Source organism: Eriocheir sinensis, chromosome 41, assembly GCF_024679095.1.
Source record: "Eriocheir sinensis breed Jianghai 21 chromosome 41, ASM2467909v1, whole genome shotgun sequence".
In the NCBI taxonomy this organism is placed as follows: domain Eukaryota; kingdom Metazoa; phylum Arthropoda; class Malacostraca; order Decapoda; family Varunidae; genus Eriocheir; species Eriocheir sinensis.
In genome coordinates this window covers 1,879,682-1,905,157 of record NC_066549.1, presented here as the reverse complement: position 1 = coordinate 1,905,157, position 25,476 = coordinate 1,879,682, and the positions used below count along the sequence as shown (strand labels likewise).

At 40.6% G+C, this 25,476-nt stretch overlaps 1 protein-coding gene across 4 annotated transcripts in view; it reads left to right on the top strand.

Annotated features, from left to right (window-relative positions):
- The window catches only part of LOC127009478 (uncharacterized), a 122,629-nt gene that overhangs the window by 3,638 nt on the left and 93,515 nt on the right, over positions 1-25,476 (top strand). For all 4 annotated transcript variants that reach the window (XR_007762015.1, XR_007762016.1, XM_050882578.1 and 1 more), the window contains one exon: positions 19,719-20,270. Coding sequence is in view for 2 of the 4 variants with exons in the window: in XM_050882578.1 (XP_050738535.1) it covers positions 19,719-20,270 (552 nt within the window). In the remaining 2 variants the exon portion in view is untranslated. The remainder of the gene's footprint in view (positions 1-19,718; positions 20,271-25,476) is intronic.

Sequence of the window (25,476 nt, the reverse complement as noted above, 5' to 3'; positions counted from 1 at the left end):
GAGGAGGAGGAGGAAGAGGAGGAGGAGGACTAATTGTTGTGTGGTTTGTGTCTTCGTCCTTAAAAACCTCCTCTAACGGACCGACAGACAGAGGACAAGAGAGAGAGAGAGAGAGAGAGAGAGAGAGAGAGAGAGAGAGAGAGAGAGATTATTGCTTTATCACTTGTATATAATAAAGTAGCAATTGCTTTCTCCTCTCTCTCTCTCTCTCTCTCTCTCTCTCTCTCTCTCTCTCTCCTTCATTCTTCCCTATTTATTCAGTATCTTCTTCATTTCTTTTTTTTTTTTGCTTTCCACCATCTTTTTTTCTTCGTGTATCATTTTGTAACGTAATTTATCGTAATTGTGAAGGTCTTTTTCCGTATTATTTCCATTTTTTTCCTTTTTTTTTTCCTGTTGTTGTTTTTTTCGTCATTTGTGATCACCCTATTTTCTCCGATTATCCTTCTAGTAATTTCCAAGTACTTTTTTTTGTAATATTTTCCTAATCTTGATACATACAGTGTAATATGTGTGAATTGATAAACTAATTCTCTCTCCATCCAAAATTGACCTCTCTTTTGGCTATTCTTTACTGTTATCGATTATGGGAGCGGCGGGTAGCGGGCTTTTTTTTCTCACGCTTTTTTGTTGTCATTGAGCCGTCTCCTTTGTTGTAAAAAAAAAATGTATGAATATATGAATAGATAGATAGCTGAATAAGTAAATGAATGTATGAAGGACTGGATAATTAAATAAATGTATGAATATGTGAATAGATAGATAGCTGAATAAGTAAATGAATGTATGAAGGACTGGATAATTAAAAAATGTATGAATATGTGAATAGATAGATAGCTGAATAAGTAAATGAATGTATGAAGAACTGGATAATTAAATAAATATATGAATATGTAAATAACCAAATCAAACTTATTCTACATTATTCTACATTTACTTTCGCTTACTCAAGAATCTCATTTCCTCAAGCTGATTACACACACACACACACACACACACACACACACACACACAAACATACGCACACACACACAAACGCAATATTACAATTCTAATTTACCCGCCGCCCAATTTATACGCACAATGGAAATAGTAAAAAAAAAAAAAAAAAAAAAAAATCCTACTAGTTAACCTCCTGTCAAGCGAAGAAGATTAAAGGGAGAGAAAAAAAAAAGAGAGAAAATTAGAGAAAAAAAAAAGAAAATATGCGTCGCGGGTCACCTTGAAAACTTGCTGATTTTGAATACTTTATTTTTTTTTCCTTTTTTTTTTTTGGGGGGGGGGGGTCAGGGAAGACATCCGGGCATTGTCTTTTTTTTCTTTTTATTTTTTTTTGTCTTCATTTATCCGGTTCTTGTCTTGCCTCCAGTCAGTCGAGGAGAGAGAGAGAGAGAGAGAGAGAGAGAGAGAGATGGAAACGTAAAGACAAAGGAAGGAAAAGAAAAAAGAATATAGAAAATCAAAATGTAGGAAAAGTGAAAAAAGAAGGAAAAAGGGAAAGAATGAAAAGAAGGAATAGCAAAAAGAAAAAAAATGGAAATATAAAAGGATAAGAAAGTAGAAAAAAATCAAGAGAGAGAAAGTCTGTCTGGGTCTGATGAACCTTCTCTCTTTTTTTCTCTCTTTCTCCCTCCAGGGTTATCCGAGTGTGTCCTTGAAGGGAACAAGTGAGAGTGAGTCGATTTTCTCTCTCTCTCTCTCTCTCTCTCTCTCTCTCTCTCTCTCTCTCTCGTTTTTTTTTTTTTTTACTTCTTTCCTAATTCATTTTCTGCGTCATTTCATCTTTTTTTTCTATTCCTTTTTCACATTCTCTCCCTCCTTTATTCTTTCCTGCCTTTCTTATTTTCTCATAACTTGTTTCGTATTTTCCTTTTCTTTTTTTCTCTTCTTTTCCTTCATTGCATCTCTCTCTTTGCATTCCTTTCTCCTTCCTCCCTCATTCTATAATTTTCCTCTTCTCATTCACTCTCTCCATCCATCCATCCTCCCTCTTTATCTCGTTAAACTCATCATTCCTCCTCTATCATTAACTCCCATTATTCTCATCACTTAATCCATTCTTTTTCCTTCCAATATTTTCTTTTTTCATGCGATGTTTTGCTGCACCTAACTGACCAAGAGATATCAGTCTTTATACTAACTTAAAAACCAACGGAAGCTTTTTTATCTAACCTTATCTCTCACGTTTTAAATGCTACATCCTTCTCATCCAATTACTTTTATGTTCGGCCAGTTTTCATCTTTTTAATACCTATACATACAATACCAACACATATATACATAAACACTGATACATACAATACTAACACATTCTTAAACCGTACTAACAGAGAAAGTACTTTTGGTAGATGTTGTCGATAGCTCGTATAAGTGGTTCATAGAAAGCTCGTATACAGAGAATGGTGTCTGGCTGATTTTCATTGTGGGAACTGATCTCGAGGGCTTGTGATATAGGTGTAAGGTGTGTGTTGGCGCAGTGGCTAAGATCGCGACGTGTGGTATGGTGGGCCAAGGTTCGAATCCCGGCCAGTGTGCAATCTATCGGGAATACCTAAAACTCAGAATGTCTTTTTAAGTGTTATTGTATTTGCATGATTTTTACCTCTTCTGCAATATGAAAGTGTATAGTAGTAGTAGTAGTGGTAGTAGTAATAGTAGTAGTAGTAGTAGAAGTGGTAGAAGGTCCTGTTGTTTTTGTTGTTGTTGAAATAGTGAGAGTGAGAAGGCAAGAACGTAATAATTGGTTCCCGCTGAGCAAGCAAAAGTGGTTTGACGTTCCCATTGACTAAAAACACACACACACACACACACACACACACACACACACACACACACACACACACACATACACACACACACACGAAAGGTTCCCACTCTTGTCATTACTTAAACGGTCCTTTCCTCCATCTCCTCCTCCTCCTCCTCCTCCTCCTCCTCCTCCTCCTCCTCCTCCTCCTCCTCTTCCTCCTCCTCCTTCTCCTCTTCCTCCTCTTTACCTTTTTTTTGTACGTGTTTTCAGTTGTTCTTTTTGATCTTGTTTTTCATAATCTTGTTTTCCTCTTGTTCTTGTTCTCCTCCTCCTCCTCCTCCTCTTCCTCCTCCTCCTTCTCCTCTTCCTCCTCTTTACCTTTTTTTTGTACGTGTTTTCAGTTGTTCTTTCTGATCTTGTTTTTCATAATCTTGTTTTCCTCTTGTTCTTGTTCTCCTCCTCCTCCTCCTCCTCCTCCTCCTCCTCCTCTTCCGCCTTTTCTTTCCTCTTCTCCTCTTCCTCCTTTTCTTTCCTCTTCTCCATGCTTCCGTCTCTCTCATTAACTTTTACTTTTTATCTACTTACTCACCTCCTCCTCACCTTCCTCCTCCTCCTCCTCCTCCTCCTCCTCCTCCTCCTCCTCCTCCTCACCTGGTCTTAATTAGAGTCTCGCCTGTCACCTCAGCATGTCGTGACCACCTGAGGCTCTAAGGTATTCTCTCTCTCTCTCTCTCTCTCTCTCTCTCTCTCTCTCTCTCTCTCTCTCTCTCTCTCTCTCTCTCTCTCTCTCTCTCTCTCTCTCTCTCTAATTATTTATCTATCTATATCTCTCTCTCTCTCTATCTATCTATCTATTTACGTATTTATCTATATATCTACATTCTTTTTTCTTTCATTCCTTCTTTCTCCTCATTTCTATATTTTTTTTCTCTATCTATCTCTCTATCTCTCTATCTCTCTCTCTCTCTCTCTCTCTCTCTCTCTCTCTCTCTCTCTCTCTCTCTCTCTCTCTCTCTCGTTATGGTAATGCGTGACGTGCCTGTTATACTTTCTTACTTTCTCACCTGTGATTTGAGACGCTCAGGTGAACTACAGGTTAGGCCTCACCTCCTCCTCCTCCTCCTCCTCTTTTCTGTTACGCATTTTTCACGTATCAGTATCACGATTTTGACTTTCTTCTCTTCTTCACACACACACACACACACACACACACACACACACACACACACGCACATACTCCACCTTCTCCACCACTCTTCCCTATCATTATCTCCACCTCCGCCTTCACCTCCACCTTGTTTTACTCCACTCCTCCTCCTCCTCCTCCTCCTCCTCCACCCTACTGCTCCACATCCCATCCACTCTCTAAATCATATTCCTCTACTTCCCTCTCCCTCCCTTCTCTCCTTCCCTTTCTCTCTCCCTTCCACATTTTTTCTCTCCCTCTTCCGACATAGATCTTATTTTTTTCTTTTTTGTTTGTTTTTGTTTTCTTCTTCTTCTTCTTCTTCTTCTTCTTCTTCTTCTTCTTCTTCTTCTTCTTCTTCTTCTTCTTCTTCTTCTTCTTCTTCTTCTTCATTCCACTAATGTACTTTTCACTTTCATTCCTATTTCCCTTTATTTTCCTCAGTCAACCCACAAATAATAATAATAGTAATAATAATAATTGGTTAGGAAATACGAACGTGACGGCTTAAGTTATGGTGGTGGTGATGGTGGTAGTGGTGGTGCTGGAGGTGGTGGTGGTGGTGGTAGTGATGGCGTGGGAAGATGCGTTTAGGTGGAGAGAAAATTGGAGAATGTGTGAGAGAGAGAGAGAGAGAGAGAGAGAGAGAGAGAGAGAGAGAGAGAGAGAGAGATGCTGTGAAAAGTGATCTATGAGTGTCATAATCACGGGTTTCTCTCTCTCTCTCTCTCTCTCTCTCTCTCTCTCTCTCTCTCTCTCTCTCTCTCTCTCTCACACACACACACACACACACACACACACACACACACACACACACACACACACACACACACACACACAACACCCTCTTCTCCACACACCCACAACCACACACATACCCACACAGAGACAGGAGGGAAAAAACACATCAACACTTCAGGGAAAATATTTGTAGATAAGAAGCACCCTTGAAAATGAGACGAGAGGAACTGAGATTAGATATAGGCATTCTTTTTAGGGCGGCATGTCAGAGATGTGACAGACAGAGAGCAACAACGTAATGGATCTCGTTATCAGGCACGTACTGGTGTGTGTTTGTATGTGTGTGTGCTTGTGATCTTCTGAGTCAGTGTTCTAGTGAGTGGGAGAGGAGTAGGAAGGAGGAGAAGGAAGAGTAGGAGGAGAAGAACAAAGGTTAGTTAAGTCTTCGTGATGTTATTTATTCACTCTTACCTTCTTTTTGGTCTATCAGGAAGGATGTAGGTCAATATTTTTTCTGTTCTTATTCTTCATCCTTCTCTTCGTATTGATCTTTCATCCTGATCCTAATCTCTCCCTTCCTGCAATACGTCTTTTTATTCAACAACTCAAAAACTGTTCTTCGCCTTCACTGAATTCCACACACTTCCAACTATTTTACTCCTCGTTTATTTGTGCTATACTGTAACTAACGGAGAAAGCGACATATTGGGTGTATTAGTCATTAACGCGGAGAAATGGTTCGTAGAAAGCTTTTATAGGGTGGGGTCTAGGTGACTGATAGCGTTGGAACTGATCTCAAGGGAACGGCCGAGGAAGGGAGAGCTTGTAAAATGGGTGGTTAGCTTTCTTCTATACTTGTGGTTGTTTTGTAGTGGTAGTAGTAGTAGTAGTAATAGTAGTTGTAGTAGTAGTAGTAGCAGATATAGAGAAGATGGCGCCACTATAAACACTTGCCTGCGCCATGACGGGCTGGGGCCGAACACCATCTTGGCCCGTCAAGCAAGCCTACCGGCGCTATAGGCGTAGACGTAAAAAAAAAGTAGTAATAATAATAGTAGTAGTAGTAGTAGTAGTAACAGTAGTGCCTTAATCATTTCCTCTCCTTACTTTCCCATCATTTCGTTTCCCTTTCCCCAAATAATTGCGTATGGGAAACTGGCCTTTACTTTTGTTCCATTTTTAAGTGAATACATTTGCGTCATGCATCAACAGGACTCCAAAAAGCTTGAAACCAGACACTTGGCAAACATTATCTTAGGCTTTCTCCCTGTGTACCTGGTCCTCTAATGACCCGGCCATCTTCATTCTTACCTTACCTTACCTTACCTTACCTTACCTCACCTTTCCTTTCCTGAACTTAACATGCCTTCCCTAATCTTATTTAACCTTACCTTACCTTACCTTTCCTTTCCTGAACTTAACACGCCTTCCCTAATCTTATTTTACCTTACCTTACCTTACCTTACCTTAACTTACCTTACCTAACCTCACCTTCCCTTCCCTTCCCTTACCTTTCCTTAATTTTACTTATCCTTCCTTACCTCACCTTACCATGCCTAACCTTACCTTACTCTACCTCAGCTTACCTTCATTTGCCTTTGCTTTACCTTACCTTACCTTTGCGTTACCTCACCTTTCCTTACCTAACCTCACCTCACCTTACTTAATCCTACCTTATCTTGGACGCCGGTTCCCGCTGAATCCATTATTCCTTATTCGCTTCTCTTCTAATTCTATGCGATGTTTCTCTTCCTTTCTTCTCTGACCATCAACCCTAAATCACTCTATCTTCGTCTTCTCTGTCTCCTATCCATCTATATTATCGGCTAAACATGCACCTATTATCTTTTTTCTCTCACTTTTAAATTATGCAATACAAAACATCTCCGTCTAAAGCAAACGAAAGGGAAAGTATTTGTAGCAGAAGCAGGTAGATGAGGAGGAGAGGGAAGAGGTGGAGGAAAGATGAGAGGTATGGAAGAAAGGATGTTAATGTGTTAGTGAAAGGAAAATGGTAGAAAGGAAGATAGATAAAAAGAAAATTGAGACGATAAAGAAGCATAAAACAGAAAAGGGAGAAAAAATATAAATAAGAAAGAAAATACATAGAAAGCAAAGGATAGAGGGACGAATAAAGATAGGGAATAACATGTCAAAGTGGAAGACAGGAATTAAATAGAACAACACAAAGTAGAAGGAAGAAAAGGAAGGAAGTAGAGAAGAGAGGAAGAAAAAAAGAAATGGCTAAGGGAGAAAGACCAAAGGGAGAATAAAAGAAGGGAAAAAAAGAAAAAGAAGGAAGAGGAAAGAGAGAAAGGAAAGAAGGAAGGAAGGTAAAGGAATTGTAAGGAAGGTGGAGGAATGGAAAGGGAGGGAGGAAAGAATGGGAGGAAGAAGTGATGGGAGGAAGAAAGACAAATTAGGGAAGAAGGAAGGAAGGAGAGAAGATAGAAATGAATGAACACGGAAGGTGGAGGAAAGAGAGGAGGAAAAAAGAAGTGAAGGAGGAAAGGATGGGAGGAAGAAGTGATGGGAGGAAGAAAGATAAATTAGGGAAGAAGGAAGGAAGGAGAGAAGATAGAAATGAATGAACACGGAAGGTGGAGGAAAGAGAGGAGGAAAAAAGAAGTGAAGGGCGAAAGGAAGAGAAGGGAGAACGGAACGAAGAAAGGAAGATAAAAATGAATGAAGGGAGGGTGGAGGAAAGAAAGAAGGAAAAAAGGAGGGAAGGAAGGGAAGCAGCAAAGAAAGGGAGGGTGAGGGAAAGGAATGGGGAAGGAAGGAAGGAAGGAAGGAAGGGAGGGAGGGAAAATACAGTCCCTCCGCCTAGCTGTTGCAATTAAGTCGTTGTGTCATTTTCTCTCTCTCTCTCTCTCTCTCTCTCTCTCTCTCTCTCTCTCTCTCTCTCTCTCTCTCTCTCTCTCTCTCTCTCTCTCTCTCTCTCTCTCTCTCTCTCTTTTAGGTTTAAGGAGGGCGTGGCTAAGGTTATAGAGGAAGAGGTAGAAAAGGAGGAGGAGGAGGAGGAGGAGGAGGAAGAGAAGAAGGAGGAGGAGGAAGAAGGACTTGAGGCGTGAGGTGAGGGTGAAGAAAGAGGAGGAAGAGGAGGACGAGGAGGAGGAGGAGACAAGGGCAGACGTAAGAAGAGGACGGGGAGGAGGAGGCGGAGGAGGAGGAGGAGGAGGAGGAGGAGGAGAGACGTAAGCAAACTCATTAAGTTGTCATGGTGGTGATGATGATGGTGGTGGTGGTGGTGGTGATGATGGTGGTGATGATGATGGTGGTGGTGGTGGTGGTGGTGATAGGGGTGGTGGTGGTGGTGGTGGTTATGGTGGAGGTGATGTTGTCGAAGTTGTGGTTTCAATGTTAGTGGTGATGGTGGTGGTGATGACGGTGGTGGTGGTGGTGGTGATAGGGGTGGTGGTGGTGGTGGTGGTTATGGTGGAGGTGATGTTGTCGAAGTTGTGGTTTCAATGTTAGTGGTGATGGTGGTGGTGGTGATGGTGGTGGTGGTGGTGGTGATAGGGGTGGTGGTGGTGGTGGTGGTTATGGTGGAGGTGATGTTGTCGAAGTTGTGGTTTCAATGTTAGTGGTGATGGTGGTGGTGGTGACGGTGGTGACTATCTTTATTTTATTTATTTATTTTTTTTACTTTCCTAACAAATTTTTCCTTTTTTTTCTCTTCCTTTTCCTTCTTCTTCCTTTACCTTATTTTCCTATATATATTTTTTTGTGTTGTTATTACTGTTATTAATCTCATTCATATTCTTACTCATCTTATTATTATTATTATTATTATTATTATTATTATTATTATTATTATTATTATTATTATTATTATTATTATTGTTATTATTATCATTATTGTTATTATTATCTTTATTTTTGCTGTAATTACGATCAGAGTGTGTGTGTGTGTTTGTGAGTGTGTGTGTGTGTGTGTGTGTGTGTGTGTGTGTGTGTGTGTGTGTGTGTGTGTGTGTTTGCACGCCCACTAGTACCTCCCACACTCACGCCCGCGGTCACCTTGCCTTCTACGCCACCACCACCACCACCCCCATCACCATCACCACCACCACCACCACCCCCACCACCCCCATCACCATCACCACCACCACCACCACCCCCATCATCACCATTACCACCACCACCACCACTATCATCATCACCACCATTCGTATCAGCATCATCATTACCACCACCACTACCACTGCCACTATCATCATCACCATCATCATCAGCAGCAGCACTATTATCTTTATACCCATCATTATCCAGATTTCCCATCCTCCTCTTCCTTTTCCTTCCCATATGTATTTTCCTGTTTTTCCTCTTGTTATTCTTCTTATTTCTATTCCTCTTATTCTTCTATTCCTATTCCTTCTGTCCTGTTTTCATGTTTTTCCTCGAACTTCATTTGTTATTCCTATTTCTATTTTTTTTATCATTCCTCTCCATCATTTCTTTTTTTAGTCATCTTCTTCCTTCTCATATTCCTGTACCTGTTCTCCTCCTCCTCCTCCTCCTCCTCCTTCTCCTCCTCCTTTAGCCAACGTCCTTAGCCTCCCTTTGTGGCGTGAGGATTGAGTGTAGGCGGGCGAAGGAGGAGGAGGAGGAGGAGGAGGTGGTGATGGTGGTGGTGGTGATGGTGTCTCGCCCTCCAGAGTTTGCAAGATGACGTCAACTTCTCCGGTCTTTGGTCTCTCTCTCTCTCTCTCTCTCTCTCTCTCTCTCTCTCTCTCTCTCTCTCTCTCTCTCTCTCTCTCTCTCTCTCTCTCTCTCTCTCTCTCTCTCTCTCTCTCTCTCTCTCTCTCTCTCTCTCTCTCTCTCTCTCTCTCTCTCTCTCTCTCTCTCTCTCTCTCTCTCTCTCTCTCTCTCTCTCTCTCTCTCTCTCTCTCTCTCTCTCTCTCTCAGGGCATTGACATGGAAGAAAAAATAACGAGAGAGAGAGAGAGAGAGAGAGAGAGAGAGAGAGAAAACGTGAGGTGAAGGAGAGGAGAAGAAAAAGGAGATAGGGAACGTGTGAGAGAGAGAGAGAGAGAGTATCGGTGTGTTATTGTGCTGGTGTTGGATCTGGCAGAACATTTTGCGTGCGTGTGTGTGTGAGAGAGAGAGAGAGAGAGAGAGAGAGAGAGAGAGAGAGAATAACGTTATCTTGAGACGTGTTTAATCCTTTATTGTCACTGAGAGAGAGAGAGAGAGAGAGAGAGAGAGAGAGAGAGAGAGAGAGAGACGTTGCTGTAATAACGTTATCTTGAGACGTGTTTTAATCCTTTATTGTCACTGAGTTAGATAATGAGAGAGAGAGAGAGAGAAACACACACACACACACACACACACACACACACACACACACACACACACACAAACACACACGTACAAAGGAACAACCCGACAGATATAACAAGCAAACAGATATACACAAAGAAAAAAAAGAGAAAGAAAAAAAGCCACAAAAATTATCCCCATAGCAACCCCCAAACTTCATGAAAACCTAAACAATCGCTATGGTACTTTCCTTTTATGTGTGTGTATGTGTTTTTTCCTTTATATTTCACCATTGAGAATCTTGTTTTGTTCGCAATGCGTCTATACAAGGCAGTGAGCGTGGGTGGATATGTGTGTGTGTGTGTGTGTGTGTGTGTGTGTGTGTGTGTGTGTGTGGCCAGGCAGGTGTGTTGATAGCGGTATCTCGTGTGTGTGTGTGTGTGTATGTGTGTGTGTGTGTGTGTGTGTGTGTGTGTGTGTGTGTGTGTGTGGCTTAGCATGTTTCTGCCCCCTGAGAATCTGAAGTTATCACCCTCAACCTGAACAGTGTACCCGTGTTCCCCCTGACACCTCCACCTCGGCATGACTCTACCAAACATCTTTTTCCCTCCCTATACCAATGTTTTGATAGCGGGAACTCATGTCTGTGTGCGTGGCCTACCGTGTTTCATATCTTTCCTTCTCCTTCTCTTCTCTCTGTTGTTTTGTAATATCTTGCCTTTTTTTTGCCATTCTTTTGGTGTATATTTACTATTTATATATATTTTATTTGGTTATTTCTTTTGCCATTCTCTATTTCCTTGGTTTATCTTTATTTTTGTTTCGTAATTCTTTCTGTGTATGTCTGTTTTCTCGTCCTATCTCCCGCTTTGTTTTTTTTCTGTATGTGCGTGTGATTTTCTGTGTTTGTGTATACATGTTTTCTATACTCTCTATTCGCATCTGTTGTCCGTATCTGTATTCATTTCATTCCGCCGTGTTGTTGCATCTCTCTCTATCTTAAAGCGATACTCTCAGGCTGACTGCTCGACTTGTTAACTGCATGCCTCCTCCCCTCCTTTGCCCCCGCTGCACGCGACTTTCTACTCGTGTTCATCACTATGCTATCCAAATCCCTTATGCTAGAGTTAATCAGCATCCTCATTCTTTCATTCCTTCCGCTGGTAATCTCTGCAACAGCCTTCCTTCGTCTGTATATCCCCCTGCCTACGACTTAAACTCATTCAAGAGGAAAGTATCAAGCCCTCTCCTCTGGCCTCTCGTTCTGTTCTTTTGTCATGTTTTTTGTTTTGTTTTGTCAAGTGGGCTTTTTTGTTGCTATTTTAGTTTTTTGCCCTTGAGCTGCCTCCCATTCTGTACAAAAATCATATCTATATAGTGCATATTTCTTTCATGTTTACCGTTAAATATGAATGTTCACTTTGATATCCGGGCAAGTTGAGGCCTTCGTACAAATACCGTTTTCCTTACACTAATGTTTCGATAGCGGTAAGTCATCGTTACGGCCTAGCGTGTTACTGCTCTCTTGGATATAAATATTCCCTCTGACGCTTGATAAGTTGATATGTTCGTGCAAATACCGTATACCTTACACCAATGTTTTGTTAGCGGTCTGAGGCTGGCCAATCATTTTACTCCTCTGTTTACTAAGTGGCATGGAGCGAAGATTACCCCTTAGCGCCTCAACTGACTTACTTACAAGGCACTTTCTTTAGCTACTTAATACTTACCTCTGCTTACTTTTTCGATACTCTCCCTGGTGCTGGTTTATCGTTTTACCATCTCTATTGTTTACCAACTGACATGCAGGTAAGATAACCCCATGAACACCTAAATCAACTAACCAACCGGCTTCTTGCAAACTCCTTACGTTCTTATGTTCTTATGTTCTTATGTTACACCCTTACAAATAACGGTACATTCTCTGAGACTTGCTTACGACCTTTCTACCTCTATTTACCTATGTCCTCCCGTAACTGACTTGTAGCAAATATAATCCCCTTCATGCCTAACCGTTCAAACACCCTTATACTAATAATATTGATACCCTAATACACATCTTCGTGCTCTTTGTTAGCAATTGCAAGAGAAGCAACACTGCGGTAGTTTTATGACCCGTGTGGTAGTTTGACAAATCCTCTGTACCATGAACCTGAAAAAACGCCGATAAGGACCTGAGCTGAGTCCTTTGAGGTGTCTAGATAAGGTTGATGTGAAAGGCGGAAGCGTCTGAGAATACCGACTTGCGTGTTGCTTAAATCCGTGATGCACATTTGGGTAGTGATGTACATACGTTTGTCTATATTTACTCCTGGTGCAAAACACACTTTCATTTTACTTTTCCTCGCAAAACTGTATTATGATATTGCTGAGTTGTTATGAAGAAAATAGTTGTTTTATATAATATGATTCGACGTTATGAAGAAAAATATAATGCTTTAGTTATTTTGTGTGTGGGTTACATATTTGAATAGTCCATGTTTCTTATTTATTTATATATATTCTAAAAGGCAATGTTGTCTTTATTTATTTTCTCATCTGCCCACGTGTGATAGTGAAGCATTAGAACATTCCGTAAAAGTGTTCAATTTTTTTATTTTTTATAAGGAAGCAACTGAAGAAAAAAAAAATCCCACTCATAGAACACAAAACCCGCTGATTGTTTTTTGAAAGTTCGACGCATTACAAAACTCCTTCAAAAGTGTTTAGATCCCCTTGAGCAGGTTTTAGTTGATGAGGAATGAACGCATCGAAGAAAATGTTTTAAAGGTATTTTATTTCATTAGTTAAGAGGGTCAAAATAGAGAATAGGATGGTCTCAATAAGCTATTTGATTGCTTATAGTAACACAAAAAGCCGTTGTGAGTTGTATTATTCCACTGTATTGTTTCTTATGGTTGTGAAATTATTGCCAGTGTTATATTTTTCCCCTTATTTATCTATTTTTTTTTTATTCATAACTAGATATCATTTCCTTTTCTTTTATTCTACTTATTTTCATCTTTAATACTTTTTCTTCATTCTGTCTGTTTCTTTCTTTCAATCTTCCCTTCATTTTCTCTTTCTTTCCTTTTCTCTTTCAATTACCTTTCTCTCTCTCTCTCTCTCTCTCTCTCTCTCTCTCTCTCTCTCTCTCTCTCTCTCTCTCTCTCTCTCTCTCTCTCTCTCTCTCTCTCTCTCTCTCTCTCTCTCTCTCTCTCACCTGTACTTTCGCAGGTATTTGATCCTATCATTATATTTTCCCTTTCTGTTTCTTGTCCTCGACGCTCACCCTCAGATTAGCGCTAATGACAGTAATGACAGGTGGTGGTCGGGTGGCGATGGTCATGGGTAATGGTAGAGACTGTGGTAGGGGTGGTGGTGGTGGTGGTAGTTGCAGTAGTAGTAGTTGTATTAGTAGCAGTAGTGGAAGTGTAGTAGTAGTAGTATTGGTCGTCGTAGTAGTAGTAATCCAGGGTTCTTAACAAGGATAATGGTTGTGGTTGTGGTAGGGGTGGTGGTAGTGGTGGTAGTAGCAGTAGTAGTAGTGGTTGTATTAGTACCAGTAGTGGAAGTATAGTAGTAGCAGTAGTAGTAGTAGTAGTAGTCGTAGTAATAGTAATCTGGGGTCCTGTCTATAATGAGAAAGATGAAAACGAAAATATATAAATAAAATCTCATGACTGTTTAACTAAAAGATATATAGGAAACGCCGCTTAACTCTCGCGTAACTAGACAAAAAAAAAACTAAAACGTTGCTTGCCGGGTCAAAAGATCGAAAATAATTCTTGCCTCGTCACACATAAATGAAATATAAGAAAAAAACTAAGCGCATAAAAAGAATTAAGACAACAGGAAGTTTAAAAAAGTTTATAAACATACGCACCGGTAAAAATGCTTCGTCAGATAACACACATAGAAAAAAAATAATAGATAAAATAAAAAAATACACCCACGCCCACACACACATACACTCACACACGTCCAGATGAAAAAAAAAATGCTTTCAAAAATAGTTTCTACGTGACAAATGAAAGTTACGTTTGTCTTCAGTCAACAAAAAGATCACAAACAATATATTACTTTTACCGAAATATCTCAACACTCAAAAAACAAAAACTACAGGATTTGTCATTTTACTGTACGTTTTTTTTTCTTTCTTTTTTTCATATTTTTCATATTGGATATTGTGTATAATTTTGTATAATTCTGTATTCTTTCATTAGTTTTCCGTCGACATTCTGTATAATTTGCTTCATGCCATATACAACTCAGTCAGTCAAGTAATTACAATCTACATACTTTATCACTAATTATGTTTGTATTTAAGTTGTATTTGTTTTATGTACTATCATCACCATCACCAGCTAGTACTTTGTCCATTTCAGAACAAAGCCCTTTCCCAACGCTCTCCACCTCTTCCTCTCTCTGTCTGATATTCAAGGGGCGTGACCTGCCTCTGGATTAGCCAATGATGTGCTTAAAGGAGAAAAAGGGCGGTGCTTATTTGCCTAGTTAGCGTGAACGGAATATAATTTGGGGGGGGCTCTACAAACCAACACGGGGAGGTGGCACAGGGAGTAAGGGCGATAGTGACAGCTGTTTCCTTAAGACTTACAACCAAAGGAAAGATACATTGCTAATCAGATAAGTAGATGGAGAGACAGACAGAGAGTGAAAGAGACAGAAAGATACAGAGACGAAAACAGTGATGGAGAGAAAGACACGTACAAACAGACATAGATTTAGAAAGACAGACAGCAGAAAAAAAGGCAGTCATTTAAATCAGAGAGGGATAGATAGATAGATAGATAGATAGAAAAATAAATAGATAGATACTGAGAGAGAGAGAGAGAGAGAGAGCATTGAGGTAGTGAGGTCATTCTAATTATCTCTTGCCTAATAAGCGTCTATAGTTAGAACGTGACAGCCTCTTGTATCGCCAGCCAGCCAGACCACCACCCTTGCTGCCGCCCTGCTACCTGGCAAACCTCCCAATTGACTCCCTTTCTCTTTCCTTCGCTACTTCCCTTCCCTTTTTGTTTGTGTCTACTCATCCCCTTCAAGTCCTTCTTATTCCCTTTCTCTCTCCTTCGTTGCTTGTCTCCTATCTCCTGCAAGTATTTCCCTTTTCCTTTCTCTTTCCTTCCTTGATGGCTCCTTTAAGTTGGTCTGTTTATACCTCAAAATATTAATATCCATATTCGTACACGTATCGAACTCCCATTTCGACTATTTTCCAAGGCCACAGAGAAGCTGGACCGGGCTTTCATTGGTCTTCTTTTCCCGTTTAAGGTCCAAAAGCTGTGTAAAACTATCAGCAGGATCACAAGTCAGTAGAGAGTAGCGCTGTCATGCAAGTGGCGGAATTTTGGATGTTTCGTATTTTATCTGTAAACCACTCAATGTAAGGAGCGGCCACGCATTCCTCTTAGTGCATGTGAGGGTTTGAAGGTTACGTATTTACCACTACAAGCAAAGGGGTGTGCCGCTATCGTTGGAAGTACAGCATTATCATAGTACATCAGATTGTATTATATTCATATCTCAGCCACTTAGAGAAATGCAGCGTTCTCTCTCTTGTGTGTTTATAACCATCGCTCTCCAATAAGTGTTTTGGATTTATTTTTTCCCCTCTTTTTTTTTAACTTCATCTTACTTTAGTGTGACTGTCTCGCTTTAGTTTTCATATCTACGTCTGCTCATTGAAAGGACTCAGTTTCAGTCTCTCTGTATTTTTCTCCAGATGACTTTTCATGGATTTAAATAATAGTAATAATGAAAGTAATAATGATAATAATAAGAAGAAGAAGAATGAGAATAAGAAGAGGAATAAGAATCCGAAGAAGAAGAAGAAGAAAGAGGAGAAGAAAAAGCAAAAGAAGAAAAATAAAAATAAAAGAAAAAAGAAAAAGAAAATGAAAGTTAAAAAGAAAGAGGAAAAGAGAAGAGAAGAAAATAAGTAATAATAATAATAATAATAATAATAATAATAATAATAATAATAATAATAATAATAATAATAATAACAAAACTCGTAGCCCCTTGACAGGACGATACAACGCTCACCTCTCAGCGTGCATAACCTTGACTCTTGGCCCAGGTGGCGAGGTTAGTTTTTGTACGTAATGTGTCGGCCTCAAGGTGACACTGGCCAAAACAGGTGACAGAGGGGATGACTTTTTGGGGGTGGAGGTCAAAAGGTCGGGAGAGAGGAAAAATAACAACCAACAGTAAGAGGGTATTTTGATGTTTCTTTTATTCTTTCTTACTCCTTCTTTTCGTTTATCCATTTTATCTGTTCTTTTATTTTAACGTTTTGTATATATTCTGTTGTTTGTTTTTTCGTGTTGTCTATGGAAGTGAAGAGAGAAGGAAATAACCACCACCAAAGAGTGTTGTGTTTTTTCATCTATTCTTTCTTTCCTCCTTTTCGTGTATAGTTTTCATCTGTTCTTTTGATTTGTTTTCACCTTTTCCTGTTTCCTGTTTTTTTTATATTATATTTCCTATAGAGTGCTTTGACGCAGCCCTTTTTCTTTTTGGTTATTCTTTCTTTTCTTCTTTTTGTGTATATTTTTCATCTTTTTCTTCTATTATTTTGCGCTTTATCATGTTTCCTTTTCTTTCATGTTCCGTTTGGAGAATGGATTTTTTTTCATGAACTAATATATGTGTCCTTATATAGACGTTGTTCAGTGTTAGTCGTATGTATTTTTTTCCCTAGATACTTAGATCATGTAGGGAAAATAAACCTGTCGGACGGTAATGGTTTCAAATGCTTTATTGTAAGAGGAAGCCATTTTTCTCTTTCTTTTTTATTATCATTCGTTTCTTTATAATTTCATCTTCTATAAAAGACGGAAGAAGACGTAAGTGACGTTATTTATGGTGACGTCTTTCGAACTCTCTTTTTGTTCGTATAATTTCCTCTGCATCAATTTCCTCCGACTCTTTCATAATATCATAAACACACAAACATACGCAATATACACACTCCTCGAATGCGCAGAGAAAGACAAGACTGCTCTTCCATTACGTCAAAACTCTCATCTTATCTCATCGCATCTCATCTCATCCTATCTCATCTCATCTCATCTCATCTCATCTCTTCTCTTTTCTCTTCTCTTCTCTTCTCCTCTCTTCACTTCTCTTCTTTTTTTCTTTTCTTTTCATCTCCTCTCATCTCATCTCTAAACACAGCCTCCTTTCGTGGCTTCAAAGTACACATCCACACACATCCACACACACACTGGAGCGACAAGCAGCGTCTCTAAACACATACATAACACACACGCACACACACACACACTCAACACTTACGTACACTTACTGAACACACAGACCTTCACCCACTTTCTACACACTTCTTGTAGCACACCCAAACAGAACACATGTATGGCACACCTCTCTGTCTGTCCGTCTGTCTGTCTCTCTGTCAAACTTACTCTCACTCATCACCCATCACCTTCGCTTTTAATTCTCCGTCCGCTCTCAAGTTTCGCTCCTCCGCATAGCAAGTTTAGGTGTACGAGTGTATTTTTAATCTTTCAAGTTCTCGTGGTTTCTGGGTCACCATGATTTGTAGTTTTATGAGAAGGGGAGCATCTAGGACCATTATGCATTGAACTCGCTCTTTGCTTTGTTAGAATTAGTATCGTTAACATCATTAGTTTGTTTAGTACTGTTGCATCGGTCACAATATCCAGCTCTCCACTTAAGGATGATTGGATTATGTTTACTACAAGTAGGTATTCAGTTATATTACCCGTGGAGCATTAAAGATCATTATCAACTGAACTCGATCTTTATATTAGAATTGGAATCAGTATCATTAGGTACGGTTGCATCTTCCATCATTTCTAGTTTTCCAGTTAAGAATGATTAGAGTACCGTATATTATTAAACATATTCAACTTCATTAATATCTCTTGAATCTATTGCATGTTAATCCACACCAATGACATTATTTTTCCATGCATACATATGATAAACTGAAAGCCTCTGTTAGTTTATATATAAATTTGAGTCTCTTGTGCGACAGAATCATTGCGAAAGCTCTTATCTGTTGCTGTGTGTGTGTGTGTGTGTGTGTGGTGTGTGTGTGTGTGTGTGTTGTGCATCCTCCGTATCATATGTTACTGCGTTCTATCCCTGTCTCACGTTTTCCTTACGGTACAGGAGGCAGGTCAAGGCAGACTAAAATATTATTATAAGGAAGAAAATAATATACCCCTCAACTTGATGTCAAAAAAGAATGACTAGCGGAAAGATACCGGAAAGAAAACAAAAAAACATCATATTTAAGGGTAAACTAAAATATTATAGGAAAAAAATACTATATCCTTCAACTTTCTAAAAATAAGTGAATAGCGAAAAGTTACCAATGAAAAACAGAGATGTATATTATGTTGAATGTTTTTTTCTTGGCTTATAGGTTTGTGTTGCATCCTTACTATGTGTGTGTGTGTGTGTGTGTGTGTGTCCATGGTAAAGTGTTGCGTGTCTATAATCTAGTGTTTCCATCAACTTCTTTTTTTGTAGCCTTGTGTGTTGCTATTTTTTTGTGTTGTGTCGTTTTTTGTTCTTATGGCAAACCTCGTTACTAATTTTCTCTTTTTTATGTTGCTGATGCTGTGTGTTGTGTTCTGTTGTGGGAATGCTTCGTTTCCTTCAATTTAGTTTAGTGTGTTGTATTGTGTTGTGCTTGAGTGGTTGCAGTGTTGCGTCCCTTTTAACTTCTGTAGCCGAATATTCTTTTCAGTTTTGTATTGTGTTGTGTTGTCTCGTGCAATATCTCGTTATTCGTTTGACCTTGAGTTGCAGTTTCGGTTTGTTTGTCATCATCGTAGCGTTGCGTTAATCAAGGTTCTACAGGAATGGGAGTTACGCTAAACCTTGTACTGTTTTAGTTCTGAATTGCATTGTGTTTTTGTGTTGCTCCCCGTCACCATTGCGTTTATCAAGGTTCTACAGGAATGGGCGTTGCGCTAGACCTTGTACTGTTCTAGCTCTGAATTGCATTGTGTTTTTGTGTTGCTCCACGCCACCAATTTGACCTTGTGTTTCAGCATCGATAAGTCTTCGAAGTGTGTTGTGTTCTATAATTAGTTACAGTGGCCCTGCATTTTTTTTTTGTGTGTGTGTGTGTTGCGTGTCGTCACTAGCTTGTATTTGTGTTACAGCCTTGGTAAGTCTTTTTAGTATTGCGTTCTCTCCTTGTTCACTAATGCTGCTTATGTGTTAATGTGTTGCGCCTTGCCTTTAGTTCCGGCGTTGTGTTGAGGGCTTGGTTAGTGTTGCGTCACTCTAGTTCCCGTTGTGTTGCGCCTTGTCTCTGGTTCCGGCGTTGTGTTGAGGGCTTGGTTAGTATTACGTCACTCTAGTTCCCGTTGTGTTGCGCCTTCCATTAAGTGTTGATTGTTGTTGCAGCATCTTAGTGTCTCCTGTAGCATGTGTTGTCTGAGTGTTGCAGCTCTTCACTAGCCCACCTTTCTGTTGTGTCGCTGTGTTGCTTCTTTTGGTAAGTGTTGAGTAGTGTTGCAGTTCCTAAGTAGTACCTCCGGAAGCCTGTGTTCTGTGTGTGTTTCACCTTTCGTTGTCTTAAATAGTGTTGCAGCTCATTGGAATCTCCAGAAGCATTTGTTACTTGTGTATTTGTTGTTGTGTACTTGTGTTGTTGTGTCGCTGTGTTGCGCGTCTGGTAAGTGTCTATTAGTGTTGCAGTTCCTTAGTACCTCCAGTAGCATGTGTTGTGTGTGTGTTGCGCCTCGTCACTAGCCCCCCTTTGTGTTGCAGCCTCAACAAGGGCAACAAGTACTCGTCGCTGTTGCGCTTCAACAAGAAGAACAAGGAAAACGAAGCCGTCGACACCGTCATCAACTACCGCACCGTCGACCGCCTCCACGACCGTGTGTCCGACCGCTTCATTGACCCCCGCGCTGACCCCAGACTCCTCGTGGCCCCGCGCGGCGACCCCAGGGCTGAGGGCAGGGTAATACCGGCCCCCAGAGTTGACCCACGGCTGGACTCACGCCTGGAGTCACGTTTGCAGCAACTGGACCAGGAAGTTGAGGCGACAGTTGGCCCGAAAGGGGAGCTAAAAGGGGACTTGAAGGAGCCTGAGCCACGCCCCCGTTCTGACCCCGAGACAAGGCTCCCCCGCGTGCTTCCCCGCATTGAGGCTCCCCCCAGGCTGCGTGAACCAAGCCGGGAGCGCGGGGTTGACTTGAAGGAGAAGCTTGAGACCCGGAACAGCGGCGGGGGGTCAGGCGGGCGGCAGGAGGTTGAGTCGAAGGAGCGTTACGTGGAGCGCTATCTGGAGCTGCTCTCCCGCGACGAACCCGACAGGTGAGTGGCCGGCCTAGTGGTTACCTGTTTTTGCCTTCACACTCCCTCCCTCACTCGCTCTATGTTGCCTTCTTCATCTCTCTCTCTCCTTCACTCTCTCTTTTCTTGATTGCTTCATCTCGTCACACAAGACTCCAATAATTAACCTCATTCCTTATGCTTTCTGCCCAATTCCATTTTGTATTTTCTTCAGTTTCTTCCAGTGCTTACTTTAGTTTCTCCTTCACTCTCCTTAACTAGTCTCTCTTCCTCCTCTCCTCTTGCACCAACCTCCTTCATTTTCCTTTCTGGCTAATCTTCTTCGCTTTACTTTGTTCTTTTCATTCGTTCTCTCTCGCTCTCCCTCCCTTCCTTGCCCTATCTCCTTCCTCCTCCTCTTCCAAGCCTGCAACAATCTCCTTCATTATGTGTTCCCGCCCACCTCTCATTTGGTTTGTTCTGTTGATTCTCTCTCCCTGTCTCTCCCTCTCATGCCTCCCTCGTCTCCTCCTCCCCTTCCTCCTCTTCCAAGCCTCCATCAGCCTCCTTCCTCTTCTTTCCTCTCCAGCTCTTTTCTTTGTGTCTGTTCTCCTGATTTCTGTCTCGTGTTATTTCCTTCTTGATCTCATGCTTCTTTTTTTTTCACTTCATGCGTCACTAGTCATTCCGTTGGTCAGGTTATTTAAACGCATTTTAGTTTATCTTTTTCAGTGTTTTGTTATTTTCATTGTTTTTTTTTCTTTCTATTTACGTCAGCTTGTTTAATTTACCTGACATTAGCTTTTTTTTTTTTAATTTGTTGTTCTTTTTTTCTTTTTTGCTTTCTTTTATTATTTTTTTTCTCTTCCTTCCTTCCTTCATTTCTTCCATCTTTCCTTCCTTCCTCCATTCATTCATTCATTCGCTCATTCATTCATTAATTTCTTTTTCCCTTTCGTCCTTCCTTTCTTTTCTTTTAATTCTCACATTCCTTCATCACATTCCTTCATTGTTACACTCCATTATATTTTCTTAGGCAATTATCATCTTCCTTCCTTCCCTCCTTCATCTCCTTCCCTTATTTCAACACCCTCACCACAAGTCTACACACCCAACTACCACCTACCTTCACCACCACCATTGCCACATCACCATTACCACCACCACCACCATCACCACACCCATCTATCATCACCATTACATACTAACACCACTAACTCCTTCATTGCCACGACACTCATCACCCCCTCACCACTACCATATTTTTCACTATCAAAACAACCACTCACCACGACCACCGCCAACAACATGACCACTACCCCCAACACCACCACCACCACCACCACCACCTTCATCACCACCACCACCACCGTACCTTTCCTTAATTGCCCCATCCCTCTACTAACCACACCCCCTCTTAAGATAATGTGTGTCTCAGCCAGCCCCATCCCTTCCCTGCACACCGCTGGCCACACCCTTGCCACATTAATCTATTGAGTCACACTGCTCAGTCACACTACTTAGCCACACCGAGATAGCGAGATAGATAGATAGATAGACAGATAGATAGATAAATAGAGAGAGATAAACAGGAAAAAAAGACAAAGGAAGAGAGAGGAGGAAAAAAAATAAGAGGAAGTGAATATAGAAATTGATTTAAAAGCTGAAATATAATAAAAATAATTGAACAGAGAGAGAGAGAGAGAGAGAGTGTTGCGTGTTTGAGTGTGAGTGTGGGCGTACGTGCGTAATAAATTCAGTGGTACATAAAATTGACAGTTTCACGCGGATTACTACAGTTTTCCCTTAAATCTGTAGGTTAACGCCCATTTTCTGTATTTTCTCTTTTATTCGGTGTCTGCTTGGGTTATTTTTACTACTGTTTTATTACTACTACTACTACTACTACTACTACTACTACTATACTACTACTACTACCACCTCTACTACTACTACTACTACTACTACTACTACTACTACTACTACTACTACTACTACTACTGTTGCTATTACTACAGACACACAGCCACGCCCAGTCTGACACACAAATTCCTCTCAGCGTATCGCCAGACCTTAACTATGAGGCGTTGAGGTCACCTGCGTCTGTGTGTGTGTGTGTGTGTGTGTGTGGTTTCATCTATTTTGTCTCCATTGTTCTTGATTGTCTTGTGCGTGTGTATGTGGTCTGCGTGATACACACACACACACACACACACACACACACACACACACACTTTTTTAATCATAGTAATCAATTTTTTTTTTTTCATGAGATTCGGTTCGTAAAAGTCATTCATATATTTATTCATTCAATGTGTTTATTTTTTACTCCTCTTTTGATAGATGTGTGTGTGTGTGTGTGTGTGTGTGTGTGTGTGTGTGTGTGTGTGTGTGTGTGTGTGATAGCGAAAGGGTGTGGTTTGGCCTTGGTCAGATAAATTAGCAAGCATCGAGGAGGAAAGGGAAGGGAGGGAAGGAGGAAAGGGAGGGAAGGAAAGAGAAAGGGAGGAAGGAAAGAAGGAAGAAGGAAGGACTGAAGGAATATGAATGAAGTTAAGATGAAAAGCTTCCTCCTTTCCTTCCTTCCGTCCCTCCTTTCTTCCTTCCTTCCTTTCTTTCTTCCGTTTTTTTTCTTTCATTTTATCTTTATTTCTTTTTTCTTTCCTCTCTTTTGCATAACATTATTCGTTTGTTCCTTCTTCCTTTTCTTCCTTTTCTTCTTAAGTGTCCCTTCCTTTCTTCTTTTCTCGCTACTTTCCTTTCTTCTTTCCTTCCTTCCTTTGTTTCTTGTTTCCTCTCACTCTTCCCTCCCCTCTCCCTCCTTCCCTTCCCTCCCTTCCTTCCATCCCTTTCCCTTTCTCTCCTTCTCTCCCTTCTCCCCAGTCCCTCCCTCCCTGCATCCATTCTTATCCCTCCTCCCTTTCCTTCCCTCACCTTGACTCTCTCTCTCTCTCTCTCTCTCTCTCTCTCTCTCTCTCTCTCTCTCTCTCTCTCTCTCTCTCTCTCTCTCTCTCTCTCTCTCTCTCTCTCTCTCTCTCTCTCTCTCTCTCTCTCTCTCATGACCTTGAAATGATGACTCGATAACTTACTTTTTGCTCTTTCACTTCCTCCTCCTCCCTTTCTCTCTTTTCCTCTCTCTCTCTCTCTCTCTCTCTCTCTCTCTCTCTCTCTCTCTCTCTCTCTCTCTCTCTCTCTCTCTCTCTCTGGCATTGTTTTTGCTTTTTTTTTTTTATTTATTCCTTCCGCTTCTACATCAATCTCGGTATTTACTTCCTCATTTTTTCCTCCTCTCTCTCTTCCTTTGTCTTTTCTTCCTGTTCACTCTCCCTCTCCCTATCTCTCTCTTTCTCTCTCAAATAAACAAGGGACAAAGAATAACAGAGAAGACAAAGGAAGAAGGAAGAGGAAGAGGAGGAAGAGGAAGAGGAAGTAAAAATCAATATATCACTGATCGTATATTGAAGGTCTCGTTAATATATTTTCAACGTGTCGATTGATTGATATTATTGATTGGTCGAGAGAGAGAGAGAGAGAGAGAGAGAGAGAGAGAGAGAGAGAGAGAGAGAGAGAGAGAGAGAATCTCACACACACACACACACACACACACACACACACACACACACACACACACACCCTTGACACACTTCTTGTTCATCCTATTAAAAATTTCATGCCCTATTTTTATCTTCTTTGTCCTCTCTCTCTCTCTCTCTCTCTCTCTCTCTCTCTCTCTCTCTCTCTCTCTCTCTCTCTCTCTCTCTCTATCTATCTATCTATCCGTTTATCTATCTATCTATCTCCTAACCATATATTATTTCGCAATTTATTTTCCAATTTTTCATATATTTAACTCACCAATATATATTTTACTTCTTGCTTTCCTTTCCTCCTTATCACTTTTTTTCCTTTCCTTCCTTTTCTTTTCTCTTTTCTTCATCCTCTATTCCTTCCTTTATTTCAGTCCATTAATATGAAGAGAATAGATTCAAGTTCAGGAAGGAAGGAGAAAATACTGGTTCGCAGATTTTTTGGAGCACGAGTGGAATAGTTTAAATAGACGGGTAGTTGACGCGTACAAGGATGACTCTCTAAGATGGAGATTAGATAAAGTTTTTGGATGAGGGCGGAAGTTGGTGCATACCTCACTCTCAGGAAGAGCTATGTTCAGACGGTCTTGTATCTGGCCATAATATCCTTTCGTGCGTGTCTTGTGTATTAAGGAAGGAATAGAGGATGAAGAAGAGAGAATATAAAGGGAAGGAAAGGAAAAAGAGATAAGGAGGAAAGGAAGGCAAGGAGTAAAATATAAATTGGTGAGTTTGATATTACTAAACACTTCGTCCCCCAAGTTCACATATTTGACAAGGCTTTCGTAGGAGTTTGGGGCATTTCCAGGAGTAGTTTTATGACCCTGGTGGTAGTTTGCCCTTCTTCCTTACCATGAACCTAAAGAAACACTCATTAGAACCCGATTGATCCCCTCTTTGACCCTTTAAAAATAGTTTATGAGAGAAACGAGTGTCTTAAAATATCGACCAAAGATGCAGACAACAGAAAGAGATGGATACGGAGGCTCTGCTTTGGCGAAACTAAAACAGAGACAACCAAAATAAGAAAAATGAAAGAGCTTGCTTATGCTTGGGTAGACATGCTTGAGTGAACCCTTTATGACGAAGATTAGCACAAAGGCAACGCACTACTCTGACACATGTCCTCAGCTTCACTTATATATACGTACCTAATGTTCTGATAGACGTGGAGCAGTAGGAGATGGAAATGAATGAATCTCTGTCGCGAAACTTAAACGGAAACAATCAGAAGAAGAAGAAAGAAAATGAATCAGCTTATTCATGTTAGTGTAGACGTTTTGGAATGAGCCGTTAGTGAGGGAGATGAGTACAGAGGCATCGTGAAACTTAAGTGTATGCCCCCAACTTGAGATGTCCCGATACCACGATGTTGGCCGATACTGATACCGATACTCATATTTCAGCCGATAGCAATACTCCGATACTCACAAATGGCCGATGTTTTGTCAGCACCGATACTTTTTTTATATTGATTACATATCAGTAAGATAATATAGGTACAGAACTACTTGTACTTTAAGATCAGAAGTAAGAGAATTTGGGAATAACTGTAACTTGCTGGTCTTAAAAGTTGACAGAAAAAAAAAGAAAAAGGAACCATGTTTGTCTCGAATCACGTAATAAATAAGTCAGAAAAGTATCGGAGTATCGGCCATACT